This window comes from Oncorhynchus keta, chromosome 9, assembly GCF_023373465.1.
Source record: "Oncorhynchus keta strain PuntledgeMale-10-30-2019 chromosome 9, Oket_V2, whole genome shotgun sequence".
NCBI classification, from domain to species: Eukaryota; Metazoa; Chordata; class Actinopteri; order Salmoniformes; family Salmonidae; genus Oncorhynchus; species Oncorhynchus keta.
This window is the reverse complement of record NC_068429.1, coordinates 36,243,602-36,263,075: the sequence shown is the minus strand read 5'-3', so window position 1 is coordinate 36,263,075 and position 19,474 is coordinate 36,243,602. Positions and strand designations below refer to the sequence as shown.

At 44.1% G+C, this 19,474-nt stretch overlaps 2 protein-coding genes across 14 annotated transcripts in view; one reads left to right on the top strand and one right to left on the bottom strand.

Moving 5' to 3' along the window:
• LOC118387661 (lysine-specific demethylase 2B-like) overlaps positions 1–13,186 on the top strand; it is a 53,379-nt gene extending 40,193 nt beyond the window's left edge. For 5 of the 9 annotated variants that reach the window (XM_052525770.1, XM_052525766.1, XM_052525771.1 and 2 more), the window contains 9 exons: positions 4,013–4,249; positions 4,401–4,544; positions 4,782–4,880; positions 5,025–5,363; positions 5,641–6,713; positions 6,948–7,111; positions 7,861–8,022; positions 8,295–8,513; positions 10,819–13,186. In XM_052525770.1, coding sequence (XP_052381730.1) covers positions 4,013–4,249; positions 4,401–4,544; positions 4,782–4,880; positions 5,025–5,363; positions 5,641–6,713; positions 6,948–7,111; positions 7,861–8,022; positions 8,295–8,513; positions 10,819–11,000 — 2,619 coding nt within the window. In that variant the 3' untranslated portion in view covers positions 11,001–13,186. Of the gene's footprint in view, positions 1–4,012; positions 4,250–4,400; positions 4,545–4,781; positions 4,881–5,016; positions 5,364–5,640; positions 6,714–6,947; positions 7,112–7,860; positions 8,023–8,294; positions 8,514–10,818 lie in introns of all 9 variants that reach the window. The other 4 variants (XM_035776254.2, XM_052525769.1, XM_035776251.2 and 1 more) reach the window with 4 other exon arrangements.
• A 358-nt stretch (positions 13,187–13,544) lies between these two features.
• LOC118388109 (E3 ubiquitin-protein ligase RNF34-like) overlaps positions 13,545–19,474 on the bottom strand; it is a 30,411-nt gene continuing 24,481 nt past the window's right edge. For 3 of the 5 annotated variants that reach the window (XM_035776958.2, XM_052525775.1, XM_052525777.1), the window contains exons 5-9: positions 18,538–18,603; positions 18,141–18,342; positions 17,892–17,927; positions 17,649–17,690; positions 13,545–15,393 (exon numbers count right to left, since the gene is read on the bottom strand). In XM_035776958.2, the coding sequence (XP_035632851.2) occupies positions 15,209–15,393; positions 17,649–17,690; positions 17,892–17,927; positions 18,141–18,342; positions 18,538–18,603 (531 nt within the window). In that variant the 3' untranslated portion in view covers positions 13,545–15,208. The remainder of the gene's footprint in view (positions 15,394–17,648; positions 17,691–17,891; positions 17,928–18,140; positions 18,343–18,537; positions 18,604–19,474) is intronic. The other 2 variants (XM_052525776.1, XM_052525778.1) reach the window with 2 other exon arrangements.

The following is a 19,474-nucleotide window of genomic DNA, read 5'->3' as shown; positions in this document are numbered from 1 at the left end:
CACAGCTATTCATTCAAGGGTTTTTCTTTATTTTTACTATTTGCTACATTGTAGAATAATAGTGAAGACATCAAAACTATAGCAACCAATTTTTTTTAACAAATCAAAATATATTTTATATTTGAGATTCTTCAAAGTTGCCACAGCTTTGCATGCTCTTGGCATTCCCTCAACCAGCTTCATGAGGTAGTCACCTGGAATGCATTTCAATTAACAGGTGTGCCTGGTTAAAAGTTAATCTGTGGAATTCCTTTCCTCCTTAATGCATTTGAGCCCATCAGTTGTGTTGTTACAAGGTAGAGGTGGTATATACAGAAGATAGCCCTATTTAGTAATGATCAAGTCCATATTATGGCAAAAGCAGCTCAAATAAGCATAGAGAAAACGACAGTCCATCATTACTTTAAGGCATGAAGATCAGTCAATCCGGGAACATTTCAAGAACATTGAAAGTATCTTCAAGTGCAGTCGCAAAAACCATCAAGCACTATGATGAAACTGGTTCTCATGTTGACCGAAACAGGAAAGGAAGAACCAGAGTTAACTCTGATGCAGAGCATAAGTTCATTATAGTTACCAGCCTCAGAAATGGCAGCCCATATGAATGCATTCCAGAGTTAAAGTAACAGAAACATCTCAACATCAACTGTTTAGAGGACACTGCGTGAATCAGGCCTTCATGGTCAAATTTCTGCAAAGAAACCAGTACTACAGGACACCAATAATAAGAAGAGACTTGCCTGGGCCAAGAAACACGAGCAATGAACATTAGACCAATGGAAATCTGTCCTTTGTTCTGACAAGTCCACATTTGTTTTTCAAAATTCCAACCACTGTCTTTGTGAGACGCAGGGTAGGTGAACAGACGATCTCCGCATGTGAGGTTCCCACCGTGAAGCATGGAGGAGTAGGTGTAATGGTGTGGGCATGCTTTTTCTGGTGACGCTGTCAGTGATTTAATTTAGAATTCAAGGCACACTTAACCAGCATGGCTACCACCACATTCTGCAGCCATCCCATCTGGTTTGCTCTTAGTGGGACAATCATTTGTTTTTCAACTTGACAATGACCGCAAACACACCTCCAAACTGTTAAGACTATTTAACCAAGAAGGAGTGTGATGGAGTGCTGCATCAGATGACCTGGCATCCACAATCACCCGACCTCAACCCAATTGAGATAGTTTGGGATGAGTTGGACCGCAGAGTGAAGGAAAAGCAGCCAACAAGTGCTCAGCATATATGGGAACTCCTTCAAGACTGTTGGAAAAGCATTCTAAGTAAATTTGGTTGAGAGAATGCCAAGAGTGTACAAAGCTGTCAAGGCAAAGGGTGGCTACTTTGAAGAATCTCAAATATATAACATCTATTTTGATTTGTTCAACACTTTGGTTACTACATGATTCCATATGTATTTCAAATTTTTATTGTCTTCACTATTCACTATCTTCACTATTATGGGGTGGCAGGGTAGCCTAGTGGTTAGAGCGTTGGACTAGTAACCGAAAGGTTGCAAGTTCAAATCCCCGAGCTGACAAGGTACAAATCTGTCGTTCTGCCCCTGAACAGGCAGTTAACCCACTATTCCTAGGCCGTCATTGAAATTAAGAATTTGTTCTTAACTGACTTGCCTAGTTAAATAAAGGTACAATAAAAATAAAATAAATTCTACAATTTCAAAAAAATAAAAAATAAAGAAAAACCCTTGAATGAAACCCTTGAATGAGTAGGTGTCCAAACTTTTGACTGATACTGTATATTAGTAGGCTATACAGTGCATTCGGAAAGTATTCAGACCCCTTAGGCTATACAGTGCATTCGGAAAGTATTCAGACCCCTTGACTTAAAAAAAAAAAAAAAAATGTGTTACAGCCTTACTCTAAAATGGATTTTAAAAATTTAAAATCCTCATCAATCTACACACAATACCCGATAATGACAAAGGGAATACAGGTTTTTAGAAATGTTTGCACATGATAAATAAACAGAAATACCTATTTAAATAAGTATTCAGACCCTTTGCTATGAAAGTTGAAATTGAGCTCTGGTGCATCCTGTTTCCAATGATTGTCCTTGAGATGTTTCTACAACTTGATTGGAGTTCACCTGTGGTAAATTCAATTGATTTAACATGATTTGGAAAGGGAAACACATGTCTATTCAGGTCCCACAGCTGACAGTGCATGTCAGAGCAAAAACCAAGCCATGAGGTCGAAGGAATTGTCCGTAGAGCTCCGCGACAGGATTGTGCACAGGTCTGAGGAAGGGCACCAAAAACATTCTGCAGCATTGAAGGTCACCAAGAACGTAGTGGCCTCCATCATTTCAAAATGGAGGCGTTTGGAATAACTAAGACTCTTCCTAGAACACTTCCAAGTGTCACGTTTGGAGGAAACCTGGCACCTTCCCTACAGTGAAGCATGGTATTGGCAGCATCATGCTGTGGGGATGTTTTCAGTGGCAGAGACTGGGAGACTAGTCAGGATTGAGGGAAAGATTAATGGAGCAAAGTACAGCGAGATCCTTGATGTAAAGCTGCTCCAGAGCACTCAGGACCTCAGACTGCGTCGAAGGTTCATCATCCAACAGGACAACGACCCTAAGCACACAGCCAAGACAACGCAGGAGTGACTTCTGGACAAGTCTCTGAATTTCCTTGAGTGGCCCAGCCAGAACCCGATCGAACATCTCTGGAGAGACCTGAAAATAGCTGTGCAGTGATGCTACCCATCCAACCTGACAGAGCTTGAGAGGATCTGCAGAGAAGATTGGGAGAAAGTCTGCAAATTCAGGTGTGCCAAGCTTGTACTGTAGCGGCATACCCAAGACGACTTGAGGCGGTAATTGCCGCCAAAGGTGCTTCCATAAGGTACTGAGTAAAGGGTCTGAATACTTGCGTAAATGTGATATTTCATTTTTTTTTAATGTTGAATACATTAGCAAAAAAATGTAAACTATTTTTTGCTTTGGCATTATGGGGTATTGTATGTAACTTGATGAGAAGGAAAAAAACAATTTAATCAATTTTAGAATAAGGCTGTAATGTAACACAATGTGGAAGGAGTCTAATGGTCTATATACTTTCAGAATGCACTGTATATAAAGACCAGATTCAATTTGACAATAGTCTGATGGGTGAAACACATGTATTCTTCTGTGGGTTGCTGTGGAAACAAGTGCCTGTTGGATACTTGCCATTTGAATTCACATTAACATAATTTCCTCTTGTGTACAGCCCTCTTAAAGTGGGTATTGGTCATGCCATAACCATACATCAGTATGTGCCTTTGGTACAGTACAAGTACAGTATGTCCCTGTGATCTATACTATGAGTAAAGGGTGGTTATGATTGCAGCATATTTTTTATGTAGGAACAACCTCCAGTAGTCTGCCTATATAGATGAGATCACAAGTACCCTCAGTAGCTAATATCTCCTGGCCAGGCATAGCCTGTGTGTTCTTGTTTGCGTACAGTACATCTATATAACGTGTGTGTGTGTGTTTATGAGCAGCATGTACAGTATTGTCTCAGTGTTGGCTCAGCCAGTAATAACAGGAGAACATAAACTCAATAATGGAAAGTGCTTCACATCAAAGCAGTCCCCCTCCTCATCTCTCACTGCCTTCAATTGAATTTAAACTTATGCCCTCTCCCTGTTTTATTTAACACTTTGTTAAAAAAATAACAAAATGTCATGTTCTCACTTGAGTGCGGTCGGATGATGGCTTCTTCCCTGGTCCTGTGTTTTCCATAGAAAGTGGAAGTACCTAGTTAGGCCAGACAGCTGTACAACCGGTCATAATAAAGGCTCTGCTGCTTATGACTCGGCACTTAATTGGTCAACCGCTAGCATTGATTAGATGAGTCAATTCACCTGGTTTCCCTAATCAGCTGCTTATTCAGGGGTCAATACTGCAGACACTACAGCCCACCGTAGACCTGATCCATCTGTCTCTGTACCTTTTTAGTGTTGGGCTATAAAGACACCTCTCCCCTCCACTTCTACTTTCAGCAGCAGCGGCCTCCCAACAGACCCAAACCCAAAATGGCGGCCTCGTCTCCTGCGGCGGCGGTCAAGCTGTCGGCCAGCCGGAGCACGTCTGGCGCCAGGAGGAGAAGGACGCGTTGTCGGAAGTGCGAGGCGTGCCTGAGGACAGAGTGTGGAGAATGCCACTTCTGTAAAGACATGAAGAAGTTCGGAGGGCCGGGTCGCATGAAACAGTCCTGCATCATGAGGCAGTGTATAGCGGTAGGTCTCCGACTAATCTTAACTACAGTAAGTCTGTTTGGCTTTTTATTGTGGTATGTTTTAAATGGTCAAACTAAAACTATCCTGCAAGGGACATTATGTGTGTGGACGTTTTAGAGTGAGTTCCTAATATGATGTTTGTGGTCTCCAGCCTGTACTGCCCCACACAGCGGTGTGTCTGGTGTGTGGAGAGGCAGGGAAGGAGGACACAGTGGAGGAAGAGGAGGACAAGTTTAACCGCATGCTCATGGAGTGCTCCATCTGCAATGAGATAGTCCACCCTCTCTGCCTCAAGGTAAACGGCTCAATGCAGTGTGTGGATGCTGTCACTGAGCCTCTCATATCTCTCTGTACGTGATCGATCGACTCAGTGTGAGCACTTACGTTACTGCAGTGTATTTGTTTATGGTTGCCCTTCCTCCTATAGAGGACTCCTATGCTGCAAATGATAAATGATAGCTTTGCTTCTCACTGTCTCACTTTTACTTGTGCTTCCTATCACCCACTCAGTACTTTGTGTTCTTTTGTTCAGGTGAAAGATTCTGGTGGAGTTGTAAATGACGAGTTGCCAAACTGCTGGGAGTGTCCAAAATGCAACCATTCAGGGAAGACAGGGAAAGTAAGCATCTATGTGGGTGTGGAACCGGAATATCTAGCCTCTGTTCAAGACATCAAATGTATCGTAAAAAATACTTTAGAATTAAAAGTGTCCGGAAACAAATAGGCAAAAGATATAAAGTAGTCTTCTCTTGTTTCTCACCTTTTGGCCGTCAAGCAAAAAAGAGGACCAGGGTTCAAGTACGCGTCCAACCTTCCCGGGTCGCTGCTGAAAGACTCGCGATTGAACCGTGACATCAAGGAAGAGCCCGACCCGCCCAGTCTGCCAACATCACCCACTGGGACCACGGCAACCGTGGCCACAGTGAAGAGGAAGGCGGAGCGTGATGACACCCCAAAAACGAAAGCAGAGGAATCTCCTCCTCTGAAGAAACGTTCTCCCATGCTGTCTCTGGGCGGGCTGCCCCGACCCAGGCCTGAGGACAACCCTCTGAGGAAGAAGAGGATGCTGTTCGACATCAAAGATGAGGACGAGCCTCCTGTTGTCAAGAAAAAGGTGATTTATCCAACAGACTGATCAGCCTGATCATGGATAATTACGTTTATAATGAAGTATCTGTACTGAGCATTCCTCTTGATTTGAGTTTATTTAGTCAAGATTCAATTACCAAACCGTAACCCTTGCCATTTGAGAATGGTAAACCCCTTACTTGTGAAACACTACTTGGAGAAAAATGTAGAAGATTATATGTATAAGGCCACTTCAAAGTGTAAAGTGTATTGTAAGAAATGAATGTTAGAGTAACTGATCTGCTGCCTATGTTCCTTTACAGAAGAAGCCCCCAAAACCTGATGACCTTTTGATCCCCAAGCTGTTAAAGACCATCAAGCAAGAGCAAGTAGATGAGGACGACGAACACAAAGACCATGAAGATGAAGAGGAGGACAGATGCCAAGGGGACAGGGTTGTAACTAAAGGGAAAAGAGAAGAGGAGGAAGAGGATGGAGATGAGGAGGAGGAGAAAGATGGTGGTGTAGAGGACAGTAAAGACAGTACAGTAAAGACTATGCTGAGTCCACTGCTACGGACGTCTAGAGCCAGAGACAGTGACCAGTCCTGCTCCAGCTCTCCCCGGGCAGGGCCCAGCAGTGTAGGGTGCGATGCCCCAGAGAAGACACCTGGCCAGCTGAAGGCACGCAAGCGCCGCCGCCTCCCCAACAAAGAGCTGAGCAAGGAGCTGAGCAAAGAGCTCAATCTGGAGATTCAGAAGACCGAGGACTGCCTAGCCAATCAGAATCGCAGACCACTGAAGAGGGAGGACAGCCCAGCCAATAACAGCCGTCGACCCTTGAAAACTGAGGACACCTCGACCAATCCGAACCGCAGACCACCAAAAACAGAGGACTCTCCTGCCAATCATAACCGCAGGCCAATTAAGACTGAGGATGGTCTATCCAATCACAACCGCCGGCCATTGAGGACCGAGGACTGCTTAGTCAATCAGAACCACAGGCCAATGAAGACAGAGCCTGAGAGCGACGGGGAGGAGCCTAAGCCCAAGCGGCCACTCAACAACTGCACCAGTGACCTCGGAGACTGGCTCCACCCCAGAGGGCGGGAATTAAACGGGACGCCCCGCCAGCTCTCGCCTCTGGGGTGGAATCGCAGCCCTCCGATCACACCTATTTTCCCACGCCCTCCTCCCTGCCGCTCACCACCCAAGTGTGTCCAGATGGAGCGTCACGTGATCCGGCCGCCTCCCATCAGCCCTCCGCCAGACAGACTGCCCCTGGAAGACGGACAGACCCACATGATGCACAGGGAGGTGTGGATGGCCGTGTTCGGGCACCTCGCACACAGAGACCTTTGTGTCTGCATGCGCGTCTGCAAAACCTGGAACAGATGGTGAGTTTTCAGATGTGCTGTGGCTATCAGATAGAGCAAGGGGTCTGATGCCAAGTTAAACCAGTCAGTCTTGTGAAATAGTGGGTTGTGCTTCTCATAATGGACCTTGTTCATTGGAACTACAGTACGAACACTAAGCTCTAGCCTAGAGCTCTCACCTCAGTGTAGTCCTTCCACAGCTGTAGCTATGGCGGCTGTGTGATCGTGTGCTGACCTTCGCCCCTGCCTTCCCAGGTGCTGTGATAAGAGGCTGTGGACGCGGATCGATCTGAACCGCTGTAAGTCCATCACTCCCCTCATGCTGAGTGGCATCATCCGCAGACAGCCTGTGGCTCTGGACCTCAGCTGGACCAACATCTCCAAGAAGCAGCTCAGCTGGCTCATCAACAGGCTGCCAGGTAAACACCAGCCAGCAGTGTTGTAACTGAGGCAATGTGCAAATCCCTCTGTGCCTTTATAACAGAATGGTCTGAACTGTAGTGTGTGTGTGTGTGTGTGTGTGTGTGTGTGTGTGTGTGTGTGTGTGTGTGTGTGTGTGTGTGTGTGTGTGTGTGTGTGTGTGTGTGTGTGTGTGTGTGTGTGTGTGTGTGTGTGTGTGTGTGTGTGTGTGTCTCTGTATCTCTGTCCATGGTTCTGGGTACACACTGGAAACCTGCTGTCACCACTACTGTCTATTACAGTGCTTCTCTGTACTGAGGGCATTGACAGGAACATATTTAATGTGACTAGTTGTGATGGGTTTATGTTTGGCAATACTGTGATGCCGTCTTTGTTTCCATGGCTGGGCGAGCTGCTCCGGCATGTCTGACGCTTGTATCCCCAGGGTTTCCTTAAGTGTTTCAGCCCATTTGCTTTGTTTCTTATTAATTTATGCGGCGACTATAATTACATTTGCATAGTGATTTGTTTTTGTTTCCTTGTTTTTGAAGCCTCAGGTTAACGAGCTGTTGGAGACTAATATGATTCCTTAATGGAAAATCACAATTAGTCCCCCCCAACGATTGAAAATAGCAGCAGAGAATGTTACACTAGTTGGAGGGCTTCTTTTTGGGGGGAGGGGGGCATTGTGACAGTGCTAGGGTGTTAGCAAGAGAGAGAGTGATGTCGAGTTTCGACCCCTGTTAACCCCTGACTGTTGTCCCTCCAGGTCTGCGGATGCTGCTGCTCTCAGGCTGCTCCTGGGTGGCTGTGTCTGCCCTCTGCACCGCCAGCTGCCCGCTGCTGAGGACCCTAGATGTCCAGTGGGTAGAGGGGCTCAAAGACGCCCAGATGAGGGACCTACTCTCACCCCCCACAGACAACAGACCAGGTATATTCCCACCATCCTCCAGTGAGTTAGAATGACCGTCTGGTCACGTGGCGGGGAGTTTTGAACAGCATGTCCATGTGTTTTGCGATACAGTCAGGCTGCTGCAGCCCATCCATGTCAGGTCTTGCTGTGCTCTCTGGTGCCCCCATGTGGCTGTCTTTACAGGCCACACAGCTGGAAACACTTGGACCTGATTGTGCTCCGAGTAAGGAAGCTTAAATACAACTTGACACATTCAATCTCTCCGTCTCTTTCTGTCTCTCCTTCTCTAGGTCAGCTGGACAACAGGAGTAAGCTGCGGAATGTGGTGGACCTGCGTCTGGCCGGGCTGGACATCACAGACACCTCCCTGCGCCTCCTCATCCGCTACACGCCCCAACTGACCAGGCTGGACTTGAGCTACTGCAACCACGTCACTGACCAGTCGGTCAACATCCTGACCGCGGCTGGGACCACCACCAGAGACTCGCTCACTGACATCAACCTCTCTGGTAGGAGGATACAAGGCCGTGTTACAATTCCTACTATCACTACGGACAATGACTATGTCCGAATGTCCCTACAGCCTACTGTTTACTGAGAGTATTTACGACTAACAGTAACAGTACTAGTCACTAGTTAGAACATATTGGTTAGAATCCAGACACAGCCATTGACTGTCCGTTGCAACGTTCATTCGTTGCTTCATGGCATAGGTCTTGGCATGTTTCCTATTCATTGGTTCATTGCATAGGTCATGGCATGTTCCCTACTGAGAGGAATGCACCCGAGCCCATGGATGCCAATATGAATATAGGGCTTGGCGATATGGTCTAAAAATCATGTCTTGATTTTTTTTCTAACTTATGGGGCGGGGCGGTTCACGATATATCTTTCTAGAACATTTTCTCACAATAAGACACAGCCATTAACAGACAATACACCTAATTTCAAACAGTCAGGAATGATCTAATGAATTCAGGGCTTGTGAAGTTAAACCTAGGCTAAATAGAAGCCTTCCACAACCGTAAGACCCACTAATAATGTAATTATTTTATTAAAATAGTTGAACCTACTTTTGTGGTGTTGCAGTGTGTTAATGACAAAGCCCTTTTTGTTATTAAATTACCCAGAACCATGTGTAATGCAAATCCACTAATGATGACGAACTTCTTCAGGCGGACATTATAGAAAACGAACACAGGTCTCATAAACAATATCTCAAACACAAGCCCACATGCCAGCGAGGAGCCAGCTAATATTCATATTTCAAGTCTAACCAACTTGGATCTATTTTCTTGCTAAAAAGGCAGAACAGTTGAACTGTTATGAACACACCCTCCTGTCCGTCTCCAGCTGTGTGAACAACATAGCGATTCTGTTGGACCAAACCTCAAATTCAAACCGATTGTTGTCAGAGAGGAAGAAGCTATTTTGTCATGAGTGGCAAGGGGAGGGACTTGGGGTCTGTGCGCGACTAGAAATGTGCACGCAGCACAGAAGGTGCGAAGGACACGAGACCAAAAAAGACAGAACGCTCAAAAACATAGACATTTGGAACACCGCGCTAAAACATACATTCAAATAAATGTTATAGATTGTGCAGCCCTATATAAATAGCTTTAATTGTGCCTATTTGTGATGCTCTATTGGAGCCAATGGGGAGGAGTAAAACTAGGGCTCAGCCCCCCGGAGTAAAGCTCCACTACAAACCATAACTGAACCCCCCCATGTTTCTCCACTCTGAGTAGTGCCCTTAAAGGTTGGATCAATGAGAGATAGACATTCCCATTATGAGACAGTCAGGGGGAACCGTGTGGCAGTCAGACTAATGAGGTCTCTGGCACCACTGATGTCTTATCCACCGTCAGTCACTCACTGACGGAACTGCTTGAAAGCTTGTTAATGGAGCATTTGAAAGCTTGTTTAATGGATCACTTGAAAGCTTGTTTAATGGAGCACTTGAAAGCTTGTTTAATGGAGCACTTGAAAGCTTGTTTAATGGAGCACTTGAAAGCTTGTTTAATGGAGCACTTGAAAGCTTGTTTAATGGAGCACTTGAAAGCTTGTTTAATGGAGCACTTGAAAGCTTGTTTAATGGAGCACTTGAAAGCTTGTTAATGGAGCACTTCAAAGCTTGTTTAATGGAGCGCTTGAAAGCTTGTTAATGGAGCACTTGAAAGCTTGTTAATGGAGCACTTGAAAGCTTGTTAATGGAGCACTTGAAAGCTTGTTAATGGAGCACTTGAAAGCTTGTTAATGGAACACTTGAAAGCTTGTTAATGGAACACTTGAAAGCTTGTTTAATGGAGCGCTTGAAAGCTTGTTAATGGAGCATTTGAAAGCTTGTTTAATGGAGCACTTGAAAGCTTGTTAATGGAGCCGTTGAAAGCTTGTTTAATGGAGCACTTGAAAGCTTGTTTAATGGAGCACTTGAAAGCTTGTTTAATGGAGCACTTGAAAGCTTGTTTAATGGAGCACTTGAAAGCTTGTTAATGGAGCACTTGAAAGCTTGTTAATGGAGCACTTGAAAGCTTGTTAATGGAGCACTTGAAAGCTTGTTTAATGGAGCACTTGAAAGCTTGTTTAATGGAGCGCTTGAAAGCTTGTTTAATGGAGCACTTGAAAGCTTGTTTAATGGAGCGCTTGAAATCCCCATGCACATGACTACGGTGAGATTTTGGTTTGAATCTTATATCCTAGAAAACAAACAAGCGGTAGGTGTATAGGAGGAGCCTATCTGTCTGTATACGCACTGAAGATACTGAATGGTCTCCTATTACATCAACCTATCTTCCTCCTCCCTCCCCTCTGCAGTGTGCAACAGAGTCACGGACCAGTCGCTGGCCTACTTCAAGCGCTGTGGAAGCATCTGTCACATTGACTTGCGCTACTGCAAGCAGGTGACCAAGGAGGGCTGTGAGCGGTTCGTTGCTGAGATGTCAGTGAGTGTACAGTTTGGACTTGTAGAGGAGAAACTACTGCAGAAACTCTGCTAGCGGTTGAGAGAGAGACTGCGCTGTATGCACTCGCTAGTTAGGACACTCTTCAGAATAAGGAACCGTCAAGGGGGGGCGTCATCGCCATGGAGAAAGTGTTGCATTTGACAGAGGACATTTTTACAAGTGACTGTGGCTCTGATACTCATTGAATGCCTCTTGTGCTGCTGAAACAATCATGTTTTCCAAAACAGGATTTTCAACATGTAAAAGACCACCTGGCATTACTGGACATTTGACAAAGCATGTTTTTCCCCCCACCCCCGTTTTGTCTATGCCAAGATATTTAAGTTATTTTTTTATTTCTTGCAAATGAACAGGCAGTGTATGTTCACAATGGTGAAGTTTGACTTCTTTTGTTTAGTATGTGCTGTTGTTGCAGTGCACAGTTTATACATTTACACATCAATATTTTTGTATCAGAAAGTGTTTCATACTTTTATGTGCCGGTTGAATGCACTGATTTACAGTACCATTTTTGATGGACAGTATTCAATCTGTCTCTTGTTTTCTATCCTTTAGACTGTAGATTTATGCCAAGAGCAGTAGCTTGTTTTCTGTACGGCTGTTTTATATGTCATTTATTTAAGTGCTGAGGTTCATTTTTATGCGTGTAATTGTCTGTACAGTACACAGATACGTTCTCCTTTTCATGTTTTACTCAACTTAAATTTTGAAATATCTAGAAAAAAAATCTATTTGTACTGTTTGACAAATAAATATTACTGTCCATTCCAAGGTTTATCAAGTCTGTATGAGTAGGCACCAGTGACTGTTTGCAAGAGGAAGCAACATAAGGCTGATTTAAAGTCTACTACTGCATACCAAGAATCTGTCCGTTTTCATATACCAGGCCGGTGTGACATTATCATGGTCTTGTGTTGTTTTTTCACAAGGGATTCCCACACCTATGGATGCAAGTTTTAAGTAGACACTTGCTTTTGAATAAAACCAATACAGTATATACACTGAGTGTACAAAACATTAGGAACACCCTCAGTTTCAGGCCATTGACTACAAGCTGTCGAAAGCGTTTCACAGGGGTGCTGGCCTATGTTTTCTCTCCAATGCTCCCCACAGTTGTGTGAAGTTGGCTGGATGTTCTTTGGCTGTTGGACCATTCTTGATACACACTGGAAACTGTCGTGTGAAAAACCCAGCGCCGTTGCAGTTCTTGACACTCGAACCGGTGCGCCTGGCACCGACTACCATACCCCAAAGTATAGGTGGCTGGCGGCACTTTAATTGGAGAGGACGGGAATCATAGTAATGGCTGGAACGGAATAAATGGAATGGTATCAAACATGATTCCCATGTGTTTGATACCCATTATATTGACTCCTTTCCAGCCATTATTATGAGCCGTCCTCCCTACCCAAGCCTCCTGTGGTTCAAAGGCACTAAATCTTTTATCTTGCCCATTCACCCTCTGAATGGCACACACACACGTGTCGATTGTTTCAAGGCTTAAAAATCCTTCTTTAACCCGTCTCCTCCCCTTCATCTACACTAATTGAAGTGGATTTAATAAGTGACATCAATAAGGGATCATAGCTTTCACCTGTATTCACCTGGTCAGTCTGTTTTGGAGAAGAGCCAGGAGTTACTAATGTTTTGTACATTCAGTGTATATGATCTACTGGGGTACTGTACGGTCAGTGTCTGACAGGTAACTAACTACTTTATATTATACCTTAATTACACTGGTTGTAAGTAGTGGCTTTTTTGTGTATGCAGGCTATTATTAGACTATATACACTGAGTGTATAAAAAAAGGGTATGTACAGGAAATGACAAAAGTATGACTACTAGGGGCTCCTAATCGATGTTTTGATAAATCTCCTTTTTGTATGTGGACAGGACAGGTCTAACTACCAATCACCGTGTGTTCCCTGTGTGGTTGGGAAATGTATTAGTATATAATTGGTTCAACTGTATATACTGTAAATCTTCCGCTTAGAGAAACTAGTTTGTGACTTTTGAGTTATTAAAAACTCATCCTAAATACCGAGCTCTCTATTTTTGGTCACTTTTTTCCCCCCAGAATCGTCTTAATTTATCGTTTTGTTCATAACCAGTCTGTGCAATATGTAAACAAAACATGTGTGAAATATGTTTAAAATGTCATACATTGGAGTATCTATGAATGTTTTTTAGGTTCTGAAATAAATACCTTAAACATCAAATCTAGAGTAGTATGCCATTCTGTCAACATTGCATTCATTAAACCGGGAATAAACAATTCATTGATGGTAGCCAGTCGGATACAGCAAGAAGTGTGTTAAAAACATTACAGGATCTTTGCTTATTATTTTATGGCATAATCTTGTAATGACCAAAATAAGAAGTTCAAAGATCCAGGATTCCATTGAATGCCCATATAACTCATTATACTTTAATATCATATAGCTGCCTACAAGTGGCATCTTTTTTGAGCAGTAGCAGGATTATAATGAACAAACATGTAAATACAGTGACAGAGTTCGCTACCGTGTGTGATGTATAAATGGATCCCAGCAGGTAAGAACAAGACATTCTCCAAAGGAAAAGGAGAGAACTTTAATTGTGAGCTGTCACATGATCAGTAAGTGCTCTGTTTTTGATTGGCAGAACATCATATTCATCTGATCAAATTAAGTGCATTTACATTCTGAAAAAAATTGCAATTCAACCTCTCAAAAAATATCAATTAATGCTAATAAATTATATAAGACTTCCAAAGCAAATGGAAAAATATATTTATCTATAGATTACATATCAGTAAACAACAATATTAGATATCATATGCAATACATTTTTACAGCAATAAGCTTTTCTGCTATAACGTACCACAGGCATCAGTAGTAGTCATTCAAAAAATCTGAAAGAACAGAAGCTGTATTTTATTAACTGATTCATGTAGAATAGACTTAGGTTATGCTTCCTTTTTATTCTCTTAAAAAAATATGAGAGATATCACAAGACACACCCACAACATGATAAAAGATATGTTTAAGTATAGGCACCGATTACCTACTTCTCGAGTTGAACACGGCCGATGGACAACACAAGTGGACAAAACACCTATGGAAAAATAAATGGCATGATATTGCTTAATTAAATGGCAGAGACACATTGCCAGTCATGCCTGACTTGAATAAAAGCGACACGGAGCACAGGAATATAAAGCACGGGATGATCCAGCCACAGTGGATGGCATGTTACCACAGTAGACAGCGTGCAGTAGACGGGAGCCGTATCCAAGCCAAACAAGATCATCAACATATGGATCATAATGTGATATCACTTGTGACTGACTAAACACATGCAAGAAGAGATGGGTGGAGCAACACTGAACCGAAGCCCCTTACTAACCCACAGCATGTGGCTCAAGTGTTTCCCTACAATCTAACCAAATCACGGAACACATTTGATTCATTTGAGTTTGGGTTGGATGCTGCTCCAATCTACAATGCATGGCCTGAAGTGAGGAGTGGCACTTGGCATAGAAACCGCAATCAGACATCAGTAATGTACTGTAGTTGTGGTGTGAAGTTTGGCACCTAAAACACCCTACGATGTGTGTGTAGAACGAAACAGCACAGAAACATACAGACTGGTTTATAGACAGACAGTCCCTCACTCACACATGGAAGTCTCTTTTTTTTTTTATATTGCACATACTAAAGAACAGTGAAGGAGATACGTACAGTATAGCCTGGTGTGACAGGAGTGTGTAAACCATATCGACTCTAACCCTGGGATATCGTCATCATTTCCACCTTGATCACCTCAGCCACTCACCATAAACGATCACATCCAATTCAAGCATCCATGGGACCAACTCCGCTCCATGGTTATTTATACGTTTTTTTTTTTAAATGCTACAAACTGAAATGAAGCACTGTAAAATAAGATATTGTAGTTATTTTTGGAACGGTTCAGTGTGTGTTACACTAAAGACCTGTAGAAGGTCATTCAGTGCAGCCAGTGGGGTCCAGACCATCACTGGGGGGGAGCGGGACTTGTAGTTCTAGTAATAGAAGTTAGGCTGTGTGAAGCTGTCTGCTCTGCATGTCATTTCAACTGGAGGATGTGCACGTCTGTTGCATCCTTGGAAACGTGCACAGCCCATTCACACTCCCTCACTACAGATTCAGGTTTTCGAGCATGTGCACACTCTGCCGCAGGTTCAATGTCCTCGGCTGAAATGCTCGCCCACGGCAGAGTTAAGACTTGAAGACGTGCACGGCCCGCACCACGTACTGCCTGCAGATGGGGCACTCGCTCATCCTCATCCCACATTTGGTACAGGTGACCATGTGGCCGCACTCTAGCAGCACACAGTCGATCACAGCGTCCATGCAGATGCGACACAGGTGATCATCAGAGGCCAGCTGAGCCTTCATACTATCTGTGGAGAGAAACAAGGTATGAGGAAACAGCATTACCTTACGCAGTACGCAGCCTGAGGATGGCCGTCTTCTCTGGTTCATTCACATACCCTACATCAGTAGCAGTGGAGCCCTCAGAAAACGGGCTCATTGTAATGGCTGGAATGGAATAATTGCAACAGAGTCACGTGGTTTCCATATATTTGATCTGTTTGATACCTGTTCCATTCATTCCATTCCAGCCATTACAATGAGCCCATCCTCCTATAGCTCCTCCCACCAGCCTCCTCTAATCAGTAACTACATGATGTATGTAGTGTGTCAGTTTAAACAGCAGGATTAACTGGTCTCTCTCCAGAACAACACTTAGTGTGTTAAACAGCAGGGTTAACTGGTCTCTCTCTAGAACAACACTTAGTGTGTTAAACAGCAGGGTTAATGGGTCTCTCTCCAGAACAACACTTAGTGTGTTAAACAGCAGGGTTAACTGGTCTCTCTCCAGAACAACACTTAGTGTGTTAAACAGCAGGGTTAACTGGTCTCTCTCCAGAACAACACTTAGTGTGTTAAACAGCAGGGTTAACTGGTCTCTCTCCAGAACAACACTTAGTGTGTTAAACAGCAGGGTTAACTGGTCTCTCTCCAGAACAACACTTAGTGTGTTAAACAGCAGGGTTAACTGGTCTCTCTCCAGAACAACACTTAGTGTGTTAAACAGCAGGGTTAACTGGTCTCTCTCCAGAACAACACTTAGTGTGTTAAACAGCAGGGTTAACTGGTCTCTCTCCAGAACAACACTTAGTGTGTTAAACAGCAGGGTTAACTGGTCTCTCTCCAGAACAACACTTAGTGTGTTAAACAGCAGGGTTAACTGGTCTCTCTCCAGAACAACACTTAGTGTGTTAAACAGCAGGGTTAACTGGTCTCTCTCCAGAACAACACTTAGTGTGTTAAACAGCAGGGTTAACTGGTCTCTCTCCAGAACAACACTTAGTGTGTTAAACAGCAGGGTTAACTGGTCTCTCTCCAGAACAACACTTAGTGTGTTAAACAGCAGGGTTAACTGGTCTCTCTCCAGAACAACACTTAGTGTGTTAAACAGCAGGGTTAACTGGTCTCTCTCCAGAACAACACTTAGTGTGTTAAACAGCAGGGTTAACTGGTCTCTCTCCAGAACAACACTTAGTGTGTTAAACAGCAGGGTTAACTGGTCTCTCTCCAGAACAACACTTAGTGTGTTAAACAGCAGGGTTAACTGGTCTCTCTCCAGAACAACACTTAGTGTGTTAAACAGCAGGGTTAACTGGTCTCTCTCCAGAACAACACTTAGTGTGTTAAACAGCAGGGTTAACTGGTCTCTCTCCAGAACAACACTTAGTGTGTTAAACAGCAGGGTTAACTGGTCTCTCTCCAGAACAACACTTAGTGTGTTAAACAGCAGGGTTAACTGGTCTCTCTCCAGAACAACACTTAGTGTGTTAAACAGCAGGGTTAACTGGTCTCTCTCCAGAACAACACTTAGTGTGTTAAACAGCAGGGTTAACTGGTCTCTCTCCAGAACAACACTTAGTGTGTTAAACAGCAGGGTTAACTGGTCTCTCTCCAGAACAACACTTAGTGTGTTAAACAGCAGGGTTAACTGGTCTCTCTCCAGAACAACACTTAGTGTGTTAAACAGCAGGGTTAACTGGTCTCTCTCCAGAACAACACTTAGTGTGTTAAACAGCAGGGTTAACTGGTCTCTCTCCAGAACAACACTTAGTGTGTTAAACAGCAGGGTTAACTGGTCTCTCTCCAGAACAACACTTAGTGTGTTAAACAGCAGGGTTAACTGGTCTCTCTCCAGAACAACACTTAGTGTGTTAAACAGCAGGGTTAACTGGTCTCTCTCCAGAACAACACTTAGTGTGTTAAACAGCAGGGTATAATGCAACCCTCAAGCCCTTTATATTATTAGGAAGGGTGTCTCAAAGACCTGCACTACAATGAAACCTGATGAAGATGGTGGGATTCAATATGACGGGTCGTAACGAGGTAAGAGTTGTTAGGGACAGCGTTAATGACAGGATGAACGACAGGCCTTCAGTACTAATGAGATGATGGAAATGAGAACAACATGGAACCATGCCGGGAAATATGATCAGGATCCGACGGAAATTAGACTTCAGCATGCAACAATATGGAGAGTTGTATTTTAAGACAGTGCTGAGCACTCTGTGGTTTTGCAGGTGGGATGATGGTGGAGTTAGACATGCTTTACACAATAATGCCTTACCTCCCACTGCACCATTGCATATAGGTGGAGGATACGCCACCACTTAGAATGAAAGCACATACCAAAAGAGCCATTAGTGATTCTAACAGGATACAAGCTCTTACTCCAATTCTTCCACCTCACGTAGTACTGAGAACAACTCCTGCACACAGTCATCTGATCCAGCAGTGAATGAGAAGTCACACTTCCACACAAATATGTGCATGTTATATACAACCCAACGATAGAGTGTTGAATGCTCACCTGCGGTCATGCTGTTGATGTTACTGACATTTTCCACTAAAATAAAATCAAGAAATGCATTTTTAATACTGTGCTGTATCTGGAACTGTAAATAACACCAATAAAAAAACATGTTTTAACTTGGACAGTTTCTATGTGGTTGAAAATAGGGTTTAACTGGAGATGGTCATTATTAACAGGATCACTATGGGTTCTAGCTGAGGTTAAGGTTGGTTGGTAAAGGAGGAAATGATTCAACGTGGTGCTTACTGGACTTCCTGTTCTGCTCGTTCTCCCTGTAGAGCCGATGTACCCGCTCGATCAGCTCCCACTTCTCACAGCAGCCAGAGTAGTTGACAAAGTTACGGGCCAGAATCTCTTTGAGGTGCCGAACAGACAGGCTCTCAATGTCCCCCTCATTATCCAGGTCAGACAAAGAGGCCCGCATCCTCCTCTGCGTCACCGGACTGATCTACCAGAGAGAGAAGAGGAGGCCCTTCAGAAAACATGTGCAAGCCAACAAGTTCAACTACGACTAGGTTTTTGTAGTGAACGCCATGGTCATTGAAGCAATAGCACAGAGTGAATCCTCTCACAAGAGTGGGTCAGTGAGTTCTCTTCAGTTAAACACATGCGGTGGAGACAGAGGCAGAGCTGGCTGTCTCACCTCTATGATAGGTTCCCTGGCAGGTTCCAGGTGCAGGAGGGGGATGGTTGGAGCTTCCCCATGCGGCTGGGGTTTCCACAGAAAACAAAACATAGATCAAAAAGACGGTCAGATTCAGTTTTTGAAATGGTATGAAAGCAGATAAGCAGCTTTGAAATACTTGTTTTTTTTCCCCGACAGGATGCTCCTCACTCTTTCGCCCACAAATCAGAATGTCTATAAAACACCACAGGGTGGGCTCTAATCACGAGACTTCCACTTGCAGTTAATCACATTGATATTTGATGGCTCTCTTAAAATGTCTGATAAGGAAATTCGGTATGGAGGCGTGTCCTCTAAAAGGTTGCCCGTGTTACACTTAATATTCAGCATCATTTGCTTCTTCTAATCTTCAAATCAGTGGTTAACTTTTCCCTTTCTTGAAGGCGATGGCTTTATTAGGAGTTTGCCTGCGACCAGAATCCAATGGTCTTGGCAGGGATGCAGCAAAAACGCAGAGTGAGTCTGGTGAGAATGCGTTTGGCTTGTGGCATATTGCCCTGCATTAACTCAGCCCTTTATGTGCAATGAAGAGAGTAGCCTAGACTCCCCTTGTCTCTGTCTCCACTGGACCATAGCACGTAAAGCAGTTAGCTAATGGTGCAGGCGCCGGGCATTCTGGTGTGACATCACAATGAGGGATGGGTGTGTAGGGGTCGGGGGACGCTGACGTCCCTGGTCGTACATGCACACACACGCGCTCCCTCCGTCACATTCCGCTGGACCAATAAGCCAGCAGGCTCCCAGCATGCACCTGCGTTAATAATGCATCAGCAGTCCTGTTGGTGGCGTGCAAGCCTCCCCAGCCCAGATGTCACGCTCGAACGATCGAACCGCTGTGCAAGCACCGGGCACCAGCGATGCCCATAACCAGCCGAGGGTGTTGCAGTTGGTGCAT